General features: G+C 50.1%; 1 protein-coding gene across 1 annotated transcript in view; it reads right to left on the minus strand.

Moving 5' to 3' along the window:
* The window catches only part of ABCA4 (ATP binding cassette subfamily A member 4), a 128,400-nt gene that overhangs the window by 100,596 nt on the left and 11,101 nt on the right, over nucleotides 1-16,703 (minus strand). Inside the window, exons 4-6 of the mRNA XM_021921000.2 lie at nucleotides 14,265-14,404; nucleotides 8,415-8,542; nucleotides 4,196-4,393 (exon numbers count right to left, since the gene is read on the minus strand). Of these exons, the coding sequence (XP_021776692.1) occupies nucleotides 4,196-4,393; nucleotides 8,415-8,542; nucleotides 14,265-14,404 (466 nt within the window). The remainder of the gene's footprint in view (nucleotides 1-4,195; nucleotides 4,394-8,414; nucleotides 8,543-14,264; nucleotides 14,405-16,703) is intronic.

Raw genomic sequence — 16,703 nt, forward strand, 5'->3', positions numbered from 1 at the left:
CTTTTCTTCCTGGAAGTCAATGTCCAGCCACTCCGTAGTCAAAAAGACATGGATAAAATGCAATCAGATAGTAAAAATGGCAACAGAGCAGTGCTTGGGGGACAGAAAAGAAAGCTGAATCATGCCACACTGGAAGCATTTTCAAAGGAAAACCGTGAACCCAAATGCCGAGGAGGCTGACTTTTCTCTATCAACAGGCATTTAGGAGGGGGAAGGGAGGGAGACTCAGACTTCCCAGCAGCGTGGCAGGTCTTGGCACCCGCCTCCGTTCCCCTGCCGAACTTCCACAAATAAACATTCAAAGCAGAAGGGACAGATTTGCTTCTCAGCAAGATTTGAAGCACAAAGCTGTGCACCAGAGTTGGAGAGAAAACAGGAAGGATGGTAGAGACTGAGGGAGGAGGAGGGGAGGGAGGGAGGAGGGAGGAGGAGGAGGGAGGAGGGGGAGGAGGAGGGGGAGGGAGGAGGGGGAGGGGGGAGGAGGAGGGAGACATGCATGCAGCAAGGCCATCAGATGGGAGGCGATCAACCTCACAGAAGCAGGCATTTTATAAGGGTGCACAAAACATTTCAGGTAGTGTTGGCACTAATAATACCTTGGGCCCAGGCCTGAGCTTCTGGGTTTCAAGCTGGGGGCGTTAAGCCTGCAAAGGCCGCAGGTGAAGACAAACTCCTTCAGGTGAAACCAAGAGTGGCTATTAATAAATTTCCTTGGAGAAAATTCAGTCATTTGGCTCTCGTTTCTCTCCCAGACCACCTAGGTTAATCTGCGTGTGCGCACTTGCAAGTGAACGTGTGCGATAGTGTGCAAATGAGTGCGTGAGTGTACGTGTGGGGATGGGTGGGATGGTGTGGGAGGGATGTAGTAAGGCCATGGGTACTACCTTTGGATTGTTTGAAGATGACAACACTCACTTCTGATCTCCAAGGAACCCAGAGAAAACACAGCTGGTCTCAGTCGGTGCTAACCCCAGCGCCCCCCCTCCGATTCTTCGGGCTCCACAAGTTCCCACGTCTCGGAGGTTGCACCCACAGCCCCAGCTTCTTACTCAAAGTGGGCTGGTGCCGTTACAGTGGTTTAGTGAGATTTTCCCTCTTTCTTTGTTAATGAGAACTCATTTGGCATTTAATAAAACCTTATTTATACACTGGCCTACGTGCGTATGAGAAACAGCCCAGAACAGAAGGCCCAGCATTCCTGCACTGCAGCTAAGCATGGCTGTGTGCCAAACAGCTGCAATAACAGCCGCGTCCCGGCGGAGCCCCTTCCCCGGCCCCGGAGCAGCCCCTGCCTGCCTGATGCTCCTCCCAGAGGGTCGGAGGGTCTGCCCTGAGCCCTTGTGGGCCTGCCTCAGGCTTGTTTTTCTGAAAACCCAAATAGAATGGGTCCAGGAGCAATAAAGGCAAAGTCCCATTTTAATGCCTGATATTTCTTTCAGGTTTTTTTTTTTTTTTGGTAAATTTTTGTTTTTAGTGTAATCCGTTTGTCAAACGGAAAAGCACATTTTAAAGGCACCAGAAGACTACGTATGTCCTGCGTCGGTTGGATCTTTCCCCACCGAGGAGACTGAAGCAGGAGTGAGAGGAGAGCAGGTAGAGGTGGTGCTCCGAGGTTAACTGAGGCCGGCTCCCCACAGGGCTTTCTCCTCTGGGCAGTCTCCCGGTCCACTACAGGCTCTGTCGCTCACCAGCTTTGTTAACAGAACAGGAGAGAGAAAGCATCTCCACACCACAGTGGTCTCATGGGTGATCAAATGAAAGTTCTTTGGACCCTCAGAGGTGTGTGGGGTACTATTATTATGCGTGGTCTATAGAGATCGAGGTTGTAAATCAAACTCTTAAGTTCTAGGTCAGTGATTCTCAGTCTTGCCTGGACATTGGACTTACCTGGGAAGGTTTTTAACACAGTGAAGTCAAGGCTGCACCCTAGGCCAGCTGACTCAGAATCTCTGGGGGTGGGGGCCAGGCATTTGTAGGACACATTGAATCACTGGGGAAGCTTTTAAAAACTGCTGCTGGTGGTGGGGGTGTGTGGAGGGATGGGGCAAATGCTGCTGGTGTTGACCCTTTCTAGGCTGCACTGCTGTGAAATGTCCTGTTTGCTTGTCTCTGGTCTGGCTGTGAGTTCAGTGAGGGTGGAAGGTTCACATCTGGGGCCTTGGCCTCAGCACAATGCCCGGCCCCTCACAGGTGCCTGGCGCAGGTTTGAGTGCCTGCACACAGAAACGGAGAAAGCAAGCCCCCAGGACCCATCTGCGGTCTGCAAGGGCGACAGGTCAAGGTAGCCCAGGGTTTCTCAATGCTAGCATTTGCCAAGGCAGTGTGTGAAGGCGTAAGGAAAGACTTTCTGGTCTTTCTTGTCTGATAAAGAAACATTTAGAAGCCAGTGTCCTGAGTTTTGGTTCTAGTTGCCGATGAAAGTTTTACCCAGGTGCCCATTTACCCTGCTATCTCTGGCATTGACATCCCAGAGTTAGTGGTCATGTCCGGGGAGGTAAATTTACCTATACTGATGGCCAAGGTACTTCAAGAAGAGAAGAATGACCTTGTTCCCTTCACGGTGACAAGAGGATTGCATGAACCTGGGTGCCCGGGCCTTGCCTGCAAAGCCCAGGTGCACAGACCTTGCTCATTCTGCCCGTTCTGCAGAGCATGAGGGCCCTGGACGCCGGAGAGGGAGCCTCTGGCGGCTTTGCAAACACCAGCACTGGACTCCTGGCTGTGCTGGTATTCAGCTGCCTGGAATAAGGGACCTTTGTTGCCTCACTCTTCTGTCTGATTCTGAAAACAAGTCAAGGAGCGTGTCTAAAATCAGGTTCTTTTTGAAACTTTCAGTAGAGACATTTTGGACTACATGGCTTTTTATTCTTCCTATAGTGTGGTGAGCCAAGAAACCTTTTCTGGGGTCCTGGGCTCTCACTGATGGTGGCATCCGTAGGTTCTGACCCTTCATACTCACTCTGGGGCCCCACCCTGACGAGCTGGGAAAATTGTAGAGTAACCTTCCATGGAAAGTCACACATTGAAAGGGATTAAGAGTGGACTCTGCCAGAAACTGAGGGGTCTTATTTTATGTTGCTTCATTTTTAAAAGCCTTCAGCTTGCTTTTTAAGACAAACTGAGAGTGGGTTTCCTGGGACTTGAGAGAGCAGTCATAAAACGGACAAAACACAGTTCCTCAATCAAGTTCTTAGTGACTGACATTCCCTAAAACACAGTTCTAGACATTAAAAGGTAGGCAAAAAAACCCCCACAAAAACATAATTTCATGCTAGAAATATTATACATGCCACCTTCTCTGAAGGATTCTAATTTTGAGTGTTTCTGAAAGTGTGGCCTACAATGATCTTCATCAGGATCGCCAAAGGTAATAGGATAGATTCTGGGCCCAGCCTGGTTCTTCTGAATCAGAGTGATTGGGGGTGGGGATTTAGAACTTGCATCTTTTACCAACTTCTCTGATGGTTTTTATGCACTTTGCAGTATGAAAACCTCTGCTCTACACCTCCTTTATCTCATTCCTTCTCATCTTATCCTTCTAGCAAAGGAGGAGGTATTTTCAGGTCCCAGGCAGTCTGTCTGGGATGCAGTTCTAGAACAAAGGGTTGAGCTAGATCAGGGCTTTCCAAATTTTTGAGACTATCAAACTTTCTCTGTCATTTTTTTCTCTCTAGAAACACCAACCATTGAGGTTGAGACCAGTTCCAGAGGAAGAAGCATGGTGCCTTCATTTATTAAAATTTATGAAATGTTTTGCATATACTTTTTCTTATATAATTCCTACTACTCTATAAAGTATTATATTTGTTTTATAGATAAGTACTGGGACCAGAAAAGGTTCAATATCTTACCACGATCACCTGGCTAGGAAATAGCAGGTCAGGGAGTCAAACCAGGCCTCCTCCTTCCTTTACCACTCTGCTAGAGGAGGTGAAGGGGACTCCCCCCACATTTAGAGTGGACAGAAACATGCCACAGCCACATACCTAATGGCGAACCTCATAGTGACTTCTGGGTCCCTGGGCCACTGTTTTAGAAATACTATCAGTTGTGATTTTTTGAGTCCTGGGAGCCTGGAGCTTTTGCAAGGATTGTCCGGAACACCAGGCTCACGCCCTCCCCAAGGTCAATTCGTCAGGCTCTGCTGCCCCAAGAATCACCTTGCAATTGGTGAGCAGCCAGACCCCTCCCTTACCACATGGAAGAGCTTGAAGAAGTCCACGTTGGCATACAGAGTGTCTTCTATCCACTGTAGGGTGCCCTGGGAAAGGGAGCACAGGGCATAGCGCACAGTCTGTGCCCCGCGTCGCTGGCTAAAGATGATGAAGCGCTCCAGGAGGGCCTCGCTGCAGGCGATGTCCTTCAGCGCCAGGTCCGGTACTCCATGAGCAAACTGCAGGGAGAAGAGGCAATGCTAGAAACTGCCCTGTGGTAGGAAAGACAGCCACGTCCTAACCCACAGAACATGGGAATACCTTATGTTACATGGCAATGGGAATTAAGATCGCAGATGAGATTAAAGCCACTAATTAACTGATTTTAAAATAAGGAGAATATTTTGGCTTTTCTAGGTGGCCCCTGTGTAATGACAAGGGTCCCTTAAATGTGGAAGACGGAGGCAGAAGAAACAGAGTCATGTGATGTGAGAAAGACTTGATGAGCCCCCACTGGCCTTGGGATGGAAGAGACCACTAGCCAAAGACTGTAGAGTGTCTCCGGAGGCTGAAGGAGGCAAGAAAATGGATTTTTCTCTAGAACTCCCTAGTAAGGAATGCAGTCCTGCTGACTCCCTAACTTTCAGTCTTGTGACCTCCAGAACCATAAGATAATGCATCTGTGTTGTTTGAAGTCACTAAGTTTGTGGTCATTTGTTACAGCAGCAACAGGAAACCAATACGATCCCGATACCTCCCTTTATCAGGGTGCCATTTACAGTTCAAGGGATTTTCTTCTTACAGCATGATGTGACAGTACCATCAAGGCTTCCTCCCTGAAGGTGGGGTTGAGGAGTAGCTAGAACAAATTTGCTCTTGGATTTAGCAAACAAAAGTACCAGATGCCCAGTCGAATCTGAATTTCAGATAAATGAATAATCTTTAGTACAAATATGTCCCAAATTGGGTACAAATAGAACATAATTATTCAAAAAAATTACTTGTTGTTTATCTGAAATTCGAATTTAACTAGACACTCTGCACCTATTTTGTCTGGAGCCCCTAAACCCTGCATAGCGCACATTCTGCAGCTCTTGGGGAGCTCAAGGATAGTGGTTCTTGAAGTACAACCCTCATGATGGCCTCTCAAGGATCAGGTGGCAGGGGAGAGGCCCGGACCTTGGCCAGCGACCCGTGGCCACCCAGCACCTTAACTGGCTCCTGGAGTCCTGGACTCCCATAGCAGTGGAAGACCCTGAGTACCATGGGCAAATTCATGAGATTCCCGGGGCACCACAGTCGCCCATGACTTCTAACAACATGGCTCTCTGGGCTGGAGGGCAGAACAGGCCTGAGCTCTGCTAACTCCTACACTGCCCAGACTACACATGGCAGCCTGGTTCCCATACGAGGCACAGGTCACAGCTCACCAGGAGTCAGTGTGGACCCTCTCAATCTCAGGGACCCATAAAACAGTGAAACCAGAGCACTGAAGAGGGCGTGTGAAGAATAGCTACTAAAAGCAGCTAGTATTTACTGAGTGTTTACTATGTATCAGGCACCCTTCCAAGTGTTCACATATATTATTTCTTTTAACTTCAACCGCCATAGGTGGTAGGCACTTTTGCTAATTCCATTTTACAAATGAGGAAATGAGAGGCATAGAGTGGTTAATTAACTTGCCTGAAGTCACATAGCTAACTAAGTGTGTGGCCTTGTGAGATTTGAACCCAGAGCTTAACCATCACCTGTTAGCTCGCCAGTGAGTAGGGAAGAGGGAGAAGGCAGGACAAAGAAGGGTAGGTTTATAAATTATTTCACTGAGGAGGCAACATCTGAGCTGGGCCTTGAAGCATGTCCAGTTTACTGGGTTGGGGTGAGCCAGAGAACTGAGCCCCTGTCATCTTCTAATTCCCTAGATGGAGAGTGGGGATGGTGAGGTTCCTTCTGAGCTGTGCTCAGACCCCAGGCAGAAAGGACCAGGAGGGGTATCCAGTCCTGATGGTAAAGGACACAAATCCACATTCAATGAGCATGGGCAACAACACAGAGGTGAGCTCCCATGTTGGACAGCGCCCAGAGAGAATGTTGCCATGGTGATGGACAGTTCTGGGAACAGTGCTGGTAAGGAGCCCCGGAGCGGGATGGAGGTGGAGATACAGATCAGGAGCTAGAAGACAGGTGAGCCCACGAGGCAAAGCATCCTGGGAAGTGGGCAGAGAGGGCCCGGTCGGCTGGAACGTGCCTCTGCGAAGTGCAGATGGCTCAGGGTTTGCTAATCAGCAGAGCATCAGCTCATCAGAGCCAGCAATACGAAATAAAGGCACAACCTGGTGACCCCAGCCTCTGTTCTCCCACATGAAAGGCCTTGGCACTGATGCCAGAAGCACAGCGCTAGAGATCCAAATGTCACGTTAGTAAGGAACTGGAAAGAAATTTCCCCGAAATTCCTGTCCTTATCTTCATCTCCCTTTTATTACCAACTGGAAGTCATCACAGGCATTGTCAGGACTTGAGTTTTACGAGCTGAAGAGAAAGCAAAGGGGAAAATGAGCAATCGGTGCCGACAGCACCCCCTCTGTGGGGGTGGGAGAGGAAGCTAAACAGGGCCTGGCAGGAGCCGCACCACCCCAGGGCCTGGGCACTGCAGGCGCCAAGCTCACCCTGCCTCCAGGCTGACCCTGGGTTCCCCTTGTCTAGTTTCGGTGAAAACCTCAGGGTCTGAGAAGCCAGAAAAGCAGGTATGGGCTCCTTCACTGTGCAGGGAACCAGTGTGAGAACCTGCTTCCAGGAGCCGGTGCTGACCAGGTGGGGTGGGGTCCCTCACTCCTCTGGACTCAGACAGCACCCTGTGCAGACCTTGATCTCAGGGTTGACACAGGCTCTGAAGTTGTGTTTATGTCTCGTTCTCTCCTGGAGTCTGGAGGAAGACCAGACCCAGCCAGGAGGGAGTCGGGAGGGTGTCTGGTATATCAGCTGCTGCAGATCTTGCATTCTTGCTGTGTTCATCACACCGAAGAAGCTGGGCGGGGAGCCCTGAAGGCCCAGAGGACAGCTGCAGCTCTCACACCTGAGCCTGCAGAATCACCTGGAGGGCTTGTGAAGCACAGATTGCTGGGCCTTATCCCAGGGCTTTGGACCCAGTTCGCCTGGAGTGGGGCCTGAGAATTTGCATTCCTAACAAGCTCCCAGGCATTGCTGATGCTGCTGGTCTCTGGGCTTTGAGAGCCCCTGGACTGGAGTAAGAAACACTGGATTAGGATTGACAGGACCTGGATTCCATCTGGCTCTGACAATTTCTAGCCCTGTAACTGTGCACAAATCACCCCAGCACCAGACGCCCAAGCCTCCTTCTCTGTTGACCCATCTCAGGATTGTTGTGAGGAGTAAAGGAGCTAAGGGACGTGCAAGTCCTGAATTAGTGGTAAGAATGCTCTACATAAATACAGGAGATTATTTAAAGGGGTAAAATAAATTGGGGTTGTATACACAGGTCAGAAATGTGCCAGGGGATAGAAGAAGGAGTTTCCTGGTGCTGAGAAGGAAGTGGTCCAGGAAAACAGAGGTGGGCTCTTCTGCAGCGTCTCAGGTTCTGTAGCCCCGGGACGCCACCGCAGCACTTGCCAGCACTGTGCTGGCAGCTTCCCAGCCCGGAACGCTCCTCTCACTGTGTGGCTAACAGATGACTCTGCTCAAATACCACCTCATCAGGAAGGCCTTCCTGAGCATCCCCCTTAAACCTGCCCTTGTGTCCCTCTCTAACCCCTGACCCTACTGGATTTTCCTTGCAGCAGCCATCACAGCCAGGAGTCACACAGCAGAGTCTCTGCTTACCTGAGCGCTGCCTGTGGCCCCACTGGAATGGAAGTTCCTCGGCCTGGGGTTTTGCCTGTCTGGTTCACACTGTGCTCTAATACCTATAACTGTCCCTAAATATTTGAGTAATAAATGAATAGACGCCTGTTTCCTCATCTATAAAGAGGAGGTTGTACCCCATGATCTCTACGTTTCCTTCCAGTTATAAACACCTGAGATGTTTTAAAGTTGCTAGGATGTGTGCAGCTTTGAGTCCTATGATGAAAATGATCACGGTCTCAAGTGATCCCCCGGTTTTTTCCTAAATACAAGGCATTCAGTGATGGATTCTGAATGTGAACACAAGGAAGAAAAAAGAATAAAGTCAACATGCTTCTTGCCTTTCTCAGGCTGGGTGCTTCCCCCCTCCCCTCCAGGGACCACCAGCCAGTGACATCCACCTACCTGCTCCGGCCGGACTTGAGAGTTGATCAGAAGGTGGACCACTGAGTCAGACAGGCCAATGTTTTTAATGAGAAATAATGTCAGTGTTTCTTCGTCTTTCAAGATATCCCTTATCCGGATTCCTCTTCCTACATATGAATAAGAGAAAGAACAGGGTATTGAAGGGGAAATGGGTCAAAAAAGGGAAAACAGCTAGAGTTGATTGGGAACACTTCTAACTCGACTCTCAGAGGAAGACTCTGTTCTTGGGGTCTCTGGGAGCCCCTAGAGGTGAGGCTCTTGCCAGCGGGCTGCCCCCAACACAGTCACAACACTGACTGCTGAAGCAGCTGGGCCCAATTTAGTAAGAAGGTGGAAAAAGTTAGCCAGGGCTGGGTGGGGGTGTCAGATGCTTTGTGGGGTTGGTCTAGGACAGTGCTTCTCACTGAGGTGGGTCTGGGGAGCTGGAACAGGGGAATTTCATCCTCCTGGGACTATTTGGCAAGATCTGAAGACATTTCTGGGTGTCACAACTGGGGAGGTGCTAGTGGGTAGAGGCCAGGGGTACTGCTAAACATCCTGCAAGGCCCAGGACACTCCTCCCTCCCCCACACAAAGGGTTATCTGGCCCCAAGTGTCAGTAATGCTGAGGTTGAGAAGCCCTGGTCTAGGATTGGAGGAGACACGTGCTTTTCCCACACTGCAGCTGTCACAGGGTAGAGGACCCTTCTGGGTGTTTCTATCATCTCAGCTTGGGCTGAGATGCCCAGGGCACTGTCATGGACTAAGAGAAATGAGCTGGGGCTATTGAGGGCAGGAAAAGCTCCATGTAGAAAGAGGAGAGCCAGGCACATGCCTGGGCTCCCTCCAGCTCCTCTCAACACCTGTGGGAAGCAGGGTTTCTTTATAAGGAGGCATAAAGAACACCTAACAGTTAAGGTGACCTTGGGGCAAGTGACTGAGCCTGTCCCTGTGTCTGCACTTTCCACATCTCCCTCATAGGATTGTTGACTCGGGGTAAGGAATGTGAAGTGCTTAGCTCCCAGGCCTCAAAACAGAGAGCACTCAATAAATGCTTGTTATGATCAAATTAATATTCTTACCCTTCCTGGGAGATTCACACAAGCACCCTCCTCCTCGGCTGGCTTCCAGGGCCAATTTAGTAAGAAGGTGGAAAAAGTTAGCCAGAGCTGGGTGGGGGTGTCAGATGCTTTGTGGGGTTGGTCTAGGACAGTGCTTCTCATTGAGGTGGGTCTGGGGAGCTGAAACAGGGGAATTTCATCCTCCTAGGAATATTTGGGAAGATCTAAAGACATTTCTGGGTGTCACAACTGGGGAGGTGCTGGTGGGTAGAGGCCAGGGGTGCTGCTAAATATCCTGCCTCAACCCCGCTAGTGCTGTAGCTCATGAGGCTCTGGCCAGAGAAGAGCCTGACGGGCCTGGGTGTCTATGAAGGGACTTCAACATGAAGGGAAAGCACTGGGGTGTGTGAAAATGCCAATCTCTTCACCCTGAGTTCTTCAGGGGCATGAGTGACTGTTTATCTCCCAGTTCTTCTCGAACTAACTTTAACCATCACGTGTCCCCGTTCTTTCCTGGTACCAATTCCACAGTGTCCCATTCTCTCCCTCTTCAAATTCTCCCCTCCCCAAGTGGCCAAGAGGCCTGCCCCTGTGTGCCGGACAGCCACCCTTCTCATCCCCAGGTTGTGCCTTTTCCTGAACAGCACCATATCCGGATTCATGTTGCAGCTACTTTCCTCTGGAAGGGTCTTGGGCCAACCCCACAGGCCTGTCCATGCAGCTAGGGCAGGGGAAGCCAGTCCTGAAGTTTGACCACACAGTGGCACAATGGCCTCTCTCACAGTAATGGGCGCCCTGAGAGTTGTGCCCACTGTCACTCCCCTTTGCATAGGAAAGATTTGAGGACTTTGGGGAAAGCTGGACACAAGGCCCCAAGGGAAGAAGAGGGCTCTGAGGGGAGCTGCTCCCTTTTATTCTAGTCTTCCCTCCTTTTCAAAAACATAAATCTGGCTGTCTTCCAAACCCAGCCTCCCGCTTTTCCTCCTGTCGCTGGGTGCCAGCTCCACTCTTCTTTTCCCAATTACCCCTTCATATACAGCCTTGTACACTCTCACTCCACCAACACCATCCCCAACACACACACGCACACACATGAATGCACAACATGCACACACACACACGCATGCACACACACATGCATGCACACACATGCACGCACGCACATGCACACACATGCATGCACACACATGCATGCACACACACACATGCACACACATGCATGCACATGCAGACACATACATGGGAGATCTCTTGAGAGTTGGAGGCTATGGCTCCTGCTTTTATTATACTCCTCATTGTACCTAGCAATGCTGAGTGCACAGATGCAAGCCCTTGAAGTCACCTCTCTCTGACACCAGCATTAAAGACTGACATCAAATCAGAGTCTCAATAAATGTCTGTTGAATGACATGAGGCATTCAGTAAATAACTGTTGTCTTGACCTGAGAGTCAGGACTCCATTTGACTGTTTATCTCTTCGTTATTCTTTAACTCACTCACCTGACCTTACATACAAATATCTTGCTGGGGAGAAGGGGCAAAACAAGAAAAGCTGGGAGCGATGTTGCCCAGGCTTGGCATGCCAGACCACCCAGGTGACAGGGCTGCTGTGGCCCTGTGGGGAAGGGGGAGCGTGCTGGCTCCCGGTACACCTGAGGAGGGTGGGGGCCCGGGCGAAGAGGAGGTCGATACCAGACAGAAGCTTCCCTACACTCCTGAGGGAGAAATGTGAACTGGGAGCCTGAGGAAAGAAAAATAAATTTCGTTTAAAATGTGGTTCTTCTTGTTCCCTTCCCTAGGAAGATTAGAGGCTGGGGGGTGGGGACTGCTGAGGCCCCAGGAGCTGAGGGTGGGGGTGGGAGGGAAGCCAGGAGAATGTAGGAGGCTCCCGGGAGGAAGGTGTTTTAAAGATGATTGAGAGACCACAGAGCTCGCTTCAAGGGAGAGGGAAGGGGGCTCCATGCCTGGTCTTTTACCATTAATCCTCCCTGCTGAGAATGCAGTACTACAGGTTTGCCATGAAAGAAAACCTCTGCCTGGGTCAACCAGTGGCATGCCTTCCCAGGTGGCTGTGCAGCAGCACGCCCAGCACCAGCCCCGCCACCCCCACCCGCTTGCTTTCCAAGGTGGGCTCTTCCACAGCACTGGCCTGATGGGTCCATGCTCACAGTGAGCAGCGCCCCGGTGAATCTCGACAGACTGAAACAGTCTTTGTTGCTGACAGTGCCCTTCAGGCCCTGGCCTGGGATTTCCTCAGAGACCGTGTCGCTTACTTGGGGATGGACCCCTGTCCCCTCTCACAGCCTCTAAGGCCAGGGATCTTGCAGAGCCTCCATTCCCACGGGACCGTGGCCAGCCTTTCCTGAGCCCTTGTCCCCAGATTTGCTCCGTTATGGACTTCTCAAAGCCTGAAGCCGGCAGAAGGAACCGCCTGCATACCGACTCAAAACCAGTCCTGCTCTGGGGTTAAGAAATAGTGATTTGGGTTCTCATATCCACATTGTAAAAGTCACAGAGAAACTGTGGTTTGAAATTACTTCCTTCACACTTCCTCCCAGCAGGACTCAATCTGATGATCAGACACTTAAGTGAAATGTCTGCCTCATCATTGAACCCACTGGATGCATGAGGTATGTCGTCCCGCCAGGAGCTGGACAGCCCACGTTTGCATCTGTTTGTTTAAATTAGGAAAAAAAAAAACAAAAAAAACACCTTCTGGTTGGTGCCTAGGGGAAGGGGGGTTTCTTACTATTAAAATGGTAATTGTACTCATACCATATAACGTTCTTCAAACTTGGGCTCACTAAAACAAACTTTTCTATCCAGGGCAGCAAAGAATGGAGTGTTTATAATGCAGTTTGTAGAAGTGACTACATAAAGTCTATGCTTTACTAGTTTGAAACAATGAGAACGTAATTGAGCATCTTGATGCACCAATCTGGTCACACGCCTGTCCTTTCTCACTCGGATAGGGAGAGAAGGCTTCAGAAGGCGGCTGGATGGGAGGAGGATCAGATTCTCCTCGGAGAAGTTTCCCCCGTTGACTCTCCTGTGCTCCTGAATCTCCTACTTACTTCCCTCCACCCGGCCGCGCACGCGCTGTGGTCATTTTCTGCCCACTCATCTCTCACCTTCTGCCCTGTGAGCCCTCTGAGGGCTGGCATTCGCCTGACTCATCTCTCCATCCCCAGAGACCAGCCCAGTGCCTGGCTCACAGGAAGCACCGAAAGTTGGCTAAGTGTTGAAGGAGCTGCACGCACACAGAGGAAGGTGCCTCCGGGGCTGAGTTCAACCATTCTCCCACATTTCTTGTTTGGAACCTGCAGCAGAAGCTGTTCTATCGATACAGCCTCTCCCACTCCCCTGGTAGACCACTTGGTGACCCCTTTCTCATCCCTGTCAACCTCTAAGGTCATCCTTAGAGTCAACCCCCTCATCCCAGGAGCATACATCTCCCAGAAGCCCCTAACGGCCGCCTTCGCAGCCTCGAGCCCTGTTCCCTCAGCAATCTCCCCCCGACTAGCAGCCTTTTCTCAGAGGGCACGCTCCACCCACAAGGCTGCAGTAACCTCTGGATTTCCGGGGAGCTTTACTTCCTCACGACCTCTCATTTCCTCCACTCTTACGAGTGGGCTCCAGTGGCCATTTCCCATCCCTCTAGCCATCTGCAGAGGAGCCTACTACACATGTGACAGCACACAACACCCACTCACACTTTGTAAAGGCACACTGGAGTTGTTACTCTCGGGCTGTTTCTTGTTCTTTCCCTGGGGAGGGGAGACACAGGAGAGGGAGCCCATTCATCCTTCCTCTTCGCTCTTCCTGACTCCTGGTGGCTCCCACCCTGGTGCCCAGCTCCTGCCATCTTCCTGCACAACCATGGTGTCCATGTGGGGCCAACACCCTCACCTCCCATTTCCTCCTTGCCCTCACCATGCACCTGCACCTGCGCTCCACTTCACCCTGGCCACATCTGGAGGCCAGTCATCACCCACCTTGCCTTCGAAATCCTGAATTCACATATTTCACTTTCTGACCACAGCCATCAACTCTTTTATCTTGTTCATTTTCTCAATCACTTAAACAGGGTCATCACACCCATTGAAACTTCTATTCCCTTGCCTCTTCATTTCTCCCAGTCCATTTCAGTACCTCTGCCTTCTCATCCTTCCTCGTGCAGCCTGGACCTGATGCATGTAGTCCAGTGCCAGCCTTCTGCCCCCTGCCTGTTGACCTTCCGTGGTGCCTCCCTACACACCCCCAACCCTGCATCACCCACTCTCCACTTGCACTGCCTCAGTGCCTGGATGGTAAATATTACTGGGAGAAATAGTACAATTATGCGTATTTATATCATGATGATACATGATCTCCAACCTCCCTGGCTCCTTAATGATAGTTGGCCTTGCTTCTTCATGTTCCTGGTTAGCTCTCTCTCTAGAACTCTGTGAGAATTGCACCATATCTTTACCAAACTCTGCAAACTCCTCTCCCCTGCTTCTAGTCCTTGACCTCATACTTCCCATAGCACCATCTGTCTTAGCATTCTTTCTATCTCTAGACTTAACTGGATGAGACCTTTCCTGCCTTCCTTCCCAACTTCCTACCTTCCAGGCTTCTGTGGAGGAAGAGGCATCTTCATCAAGGTGATGCTCAAGCTGCCTCCAGACCCCATCCCTTCCTGCCTCCGCTAGTATCTTTTTCACCAAATCACCCTGTTCTTTCCCATATCTTCAGTCTCTCCATGGGTAAGGCAAGTGATGCTTGAGAGCACTGGAGTCCCGCTTACCTGCAATTCTCTCCGGGTGAGTCCGGAGGGTGTCCATGAATTGGGACAAGATGCGGAGCTCTGTCCAAATATGGCCAAGGTGCTGGCTCTCTGGTGCATTCATGAGGAGTTCTTGAAAATCTCGATATACCCTTGCCAAGCTGTAAGGACAAAGCCTCATTAATAAGGAAATAGCTGTTATTCTTCTAATAGTAATAATATCTCATGCTATTTTTAAAGATTTATGTGCCTGAACTAGCTACTACACTGAGTATCCTTATAATACTGCCAAGGTAGGAGAAAGAGGTAATTTTACTTCCTTGTACATATAGGTTAACTGACAGCAATATCTCACTATCTGTTCAGTCTCCCAGTTTTGGCAGGGCCTGGTCACCTCTCAGTCCCATGCTCTGTGTGTCTCTTGCCCAGAGAAGCCTTAAACAGGGTGACATTGGTAGATATCACTGGAGGTTTTTTCCAGTTTTTACCCAGATTTCTGAGAACTGTCCTTCCACCCATTCACACGGGTAGGCTCTGACAGCCATGCTTCATCCACAGGGACCTCCCTGCACACACACACAGGCACACACATACATGCACGCCTCTGCCAAGGCTGATGAGAGAATAAAGCTGGATCAACCCGATTTGTTCCCAGGGATTCGGATGGTGTTCAGAGATGGGCTTCTGATTGCCCAAGCCGAGGTGCTGTGAACTGCATGAACGGTGGCAGCCCAGTGCATTGAGGAGCTGGGGAGACTGGTCCATGGAGAGAGGTGAATGGAGTAGATACAGAGGCCAGGCCATGCAGGCCCAGATGGATGAGAGTTGAGGAAGCAGCTCCTGACAGCTCCCCAGGTCTTGGCCTGCCCCTCCTGAGCCCTGCCTTGCTGCCCTTGGCTCTGTGAGAAGGTCTAGTATCCAAATCATACATTTCCTTCAGGGGTTTAAGATTGCTTGAATGGGTTTCCGTACCTTGCAAGCAAAAGAGCCTTGAATAAGCCAATATTTCAACCATAATGTGTGTGTGAAACATGAAACCCAACTTTCTGGGTTCAAATGCCAAATACAACTAGTGTCTGGAGCCCCCTTCTCCAACTCTCATCCCTCAGTTTTCGCCAATAACATCTATAGACACTGCTAGGGCCATTCCCACCAAAGCTCCATGCAGCCTCCACTGAGCTGTCTCCAGGCCTCCCTGATCCCACATGTGACCCCATACGATCTCTCTGGATAGGCAGGTGTTTCTTAAGCTGAAAGTGCAATTGTAAACTAAAACTGCAAGGCAGTGCTTGCAGGAATATGAGCCCTACTAAATGCCATTTCCTTGACTTTGCTAGGAAGACAGATGTTTCCTCTTCTATCATCCTGTAATCTGGGGGTCAGCAAACATAAAAATTACAGACTTACAGACTACTCAACTCTGCCATTGTAGGGCACATGCAGTCATAGTTTGTTCACAGTGGGGAAGGTTACCTCCAATCATTAGGTTGATCTATCAAACTCTTTTTCCTTTTTAGTCTAAAAGTGGGCTTCTCCTGGAAGAATCATACTGAGCTCCTCCAAGGAAAAAACTAAAGTAACTAGGTATCTCAGTTTTCACCTAGCCTGGTGTTTATACAGGTAGGGTAAAGCCTGCTCCCCAACAGGCCCTTGCTGGTGGCTTTCAGGTGTGGGCTGTCCAAGATGCTGCTTAAGGTCAGCACAGCGGGTGAGGAATGGCCCTGTCCCCACCCTAAGCCTCTGTCTCTAGTTTATGTTCCCATGATGTTCTGCCAATGCTCTGAAAGGGAATTCCGAAGACAGACCTTCTTCCTGTGGGATTCGACTTGAGTTTTGACCCTAGACCAGAGGCTATTAACCTGGCATCCACAATTCCCTGAAATCAGATGTACAGTGTAATGTTTGGCATGTGCCCATTTTTCTTGGGAGAGCGGTCATTGGTTTTCATCAGTTTTTCGGAATGGGCTGCAGGCCCACAGTGAAGAGCCACTGCACCGGAGCCATATTCCAAGATCTCACCACTCCAGGGGGCCGACGGCAGTTACGACAGAAGATTTGGAAATTGTTTTTTTCTCCCAGGAAGTAAACTTCACTTTGTAAACCTGACTTCATTTATCTTCTCAATGCTCCCTGACATTTTTCCTAGCCCTTAGATGTCCAAGAAAGCTTTTAAAGAGAGATCTGTTCAGGTTGATCAGCATGAGGGAACTGAGGTTTTATCCTACAATGATTCACTCCACTCAAGCAGGTCAATGACCAGAAGGCAGTGGACATATCTCTGCAGTGGGCTGCCATCGGACTCCAGGTCACATTTTGGGGATATAAGGACCAAGAAATTGTATGCATGTGGCCTTAGCTTGGAGATTTCTCCCCAAGTGCCCTGACAGTTAACAGAATGTTCCAGAGAGGAAACCTGCTCTGCTCCTAAGAAGTTAGGGGCTCGGCAAGCCACAAGAACAC

The sequence above is a fragment of the Papio anubis genome, chromosome 1 (assembly GCF_008728515.1).
Source record: "Papio anubis isolate 15944 chromosome 1, Panubis1.0, whole genome shotgun sequence".
Classification (NCBI taxonomy): Eukaryota; Metazoa; Chordata; class Mammalia; order Primates; family Cercopithecidae; genus Papio; species Papio anubis.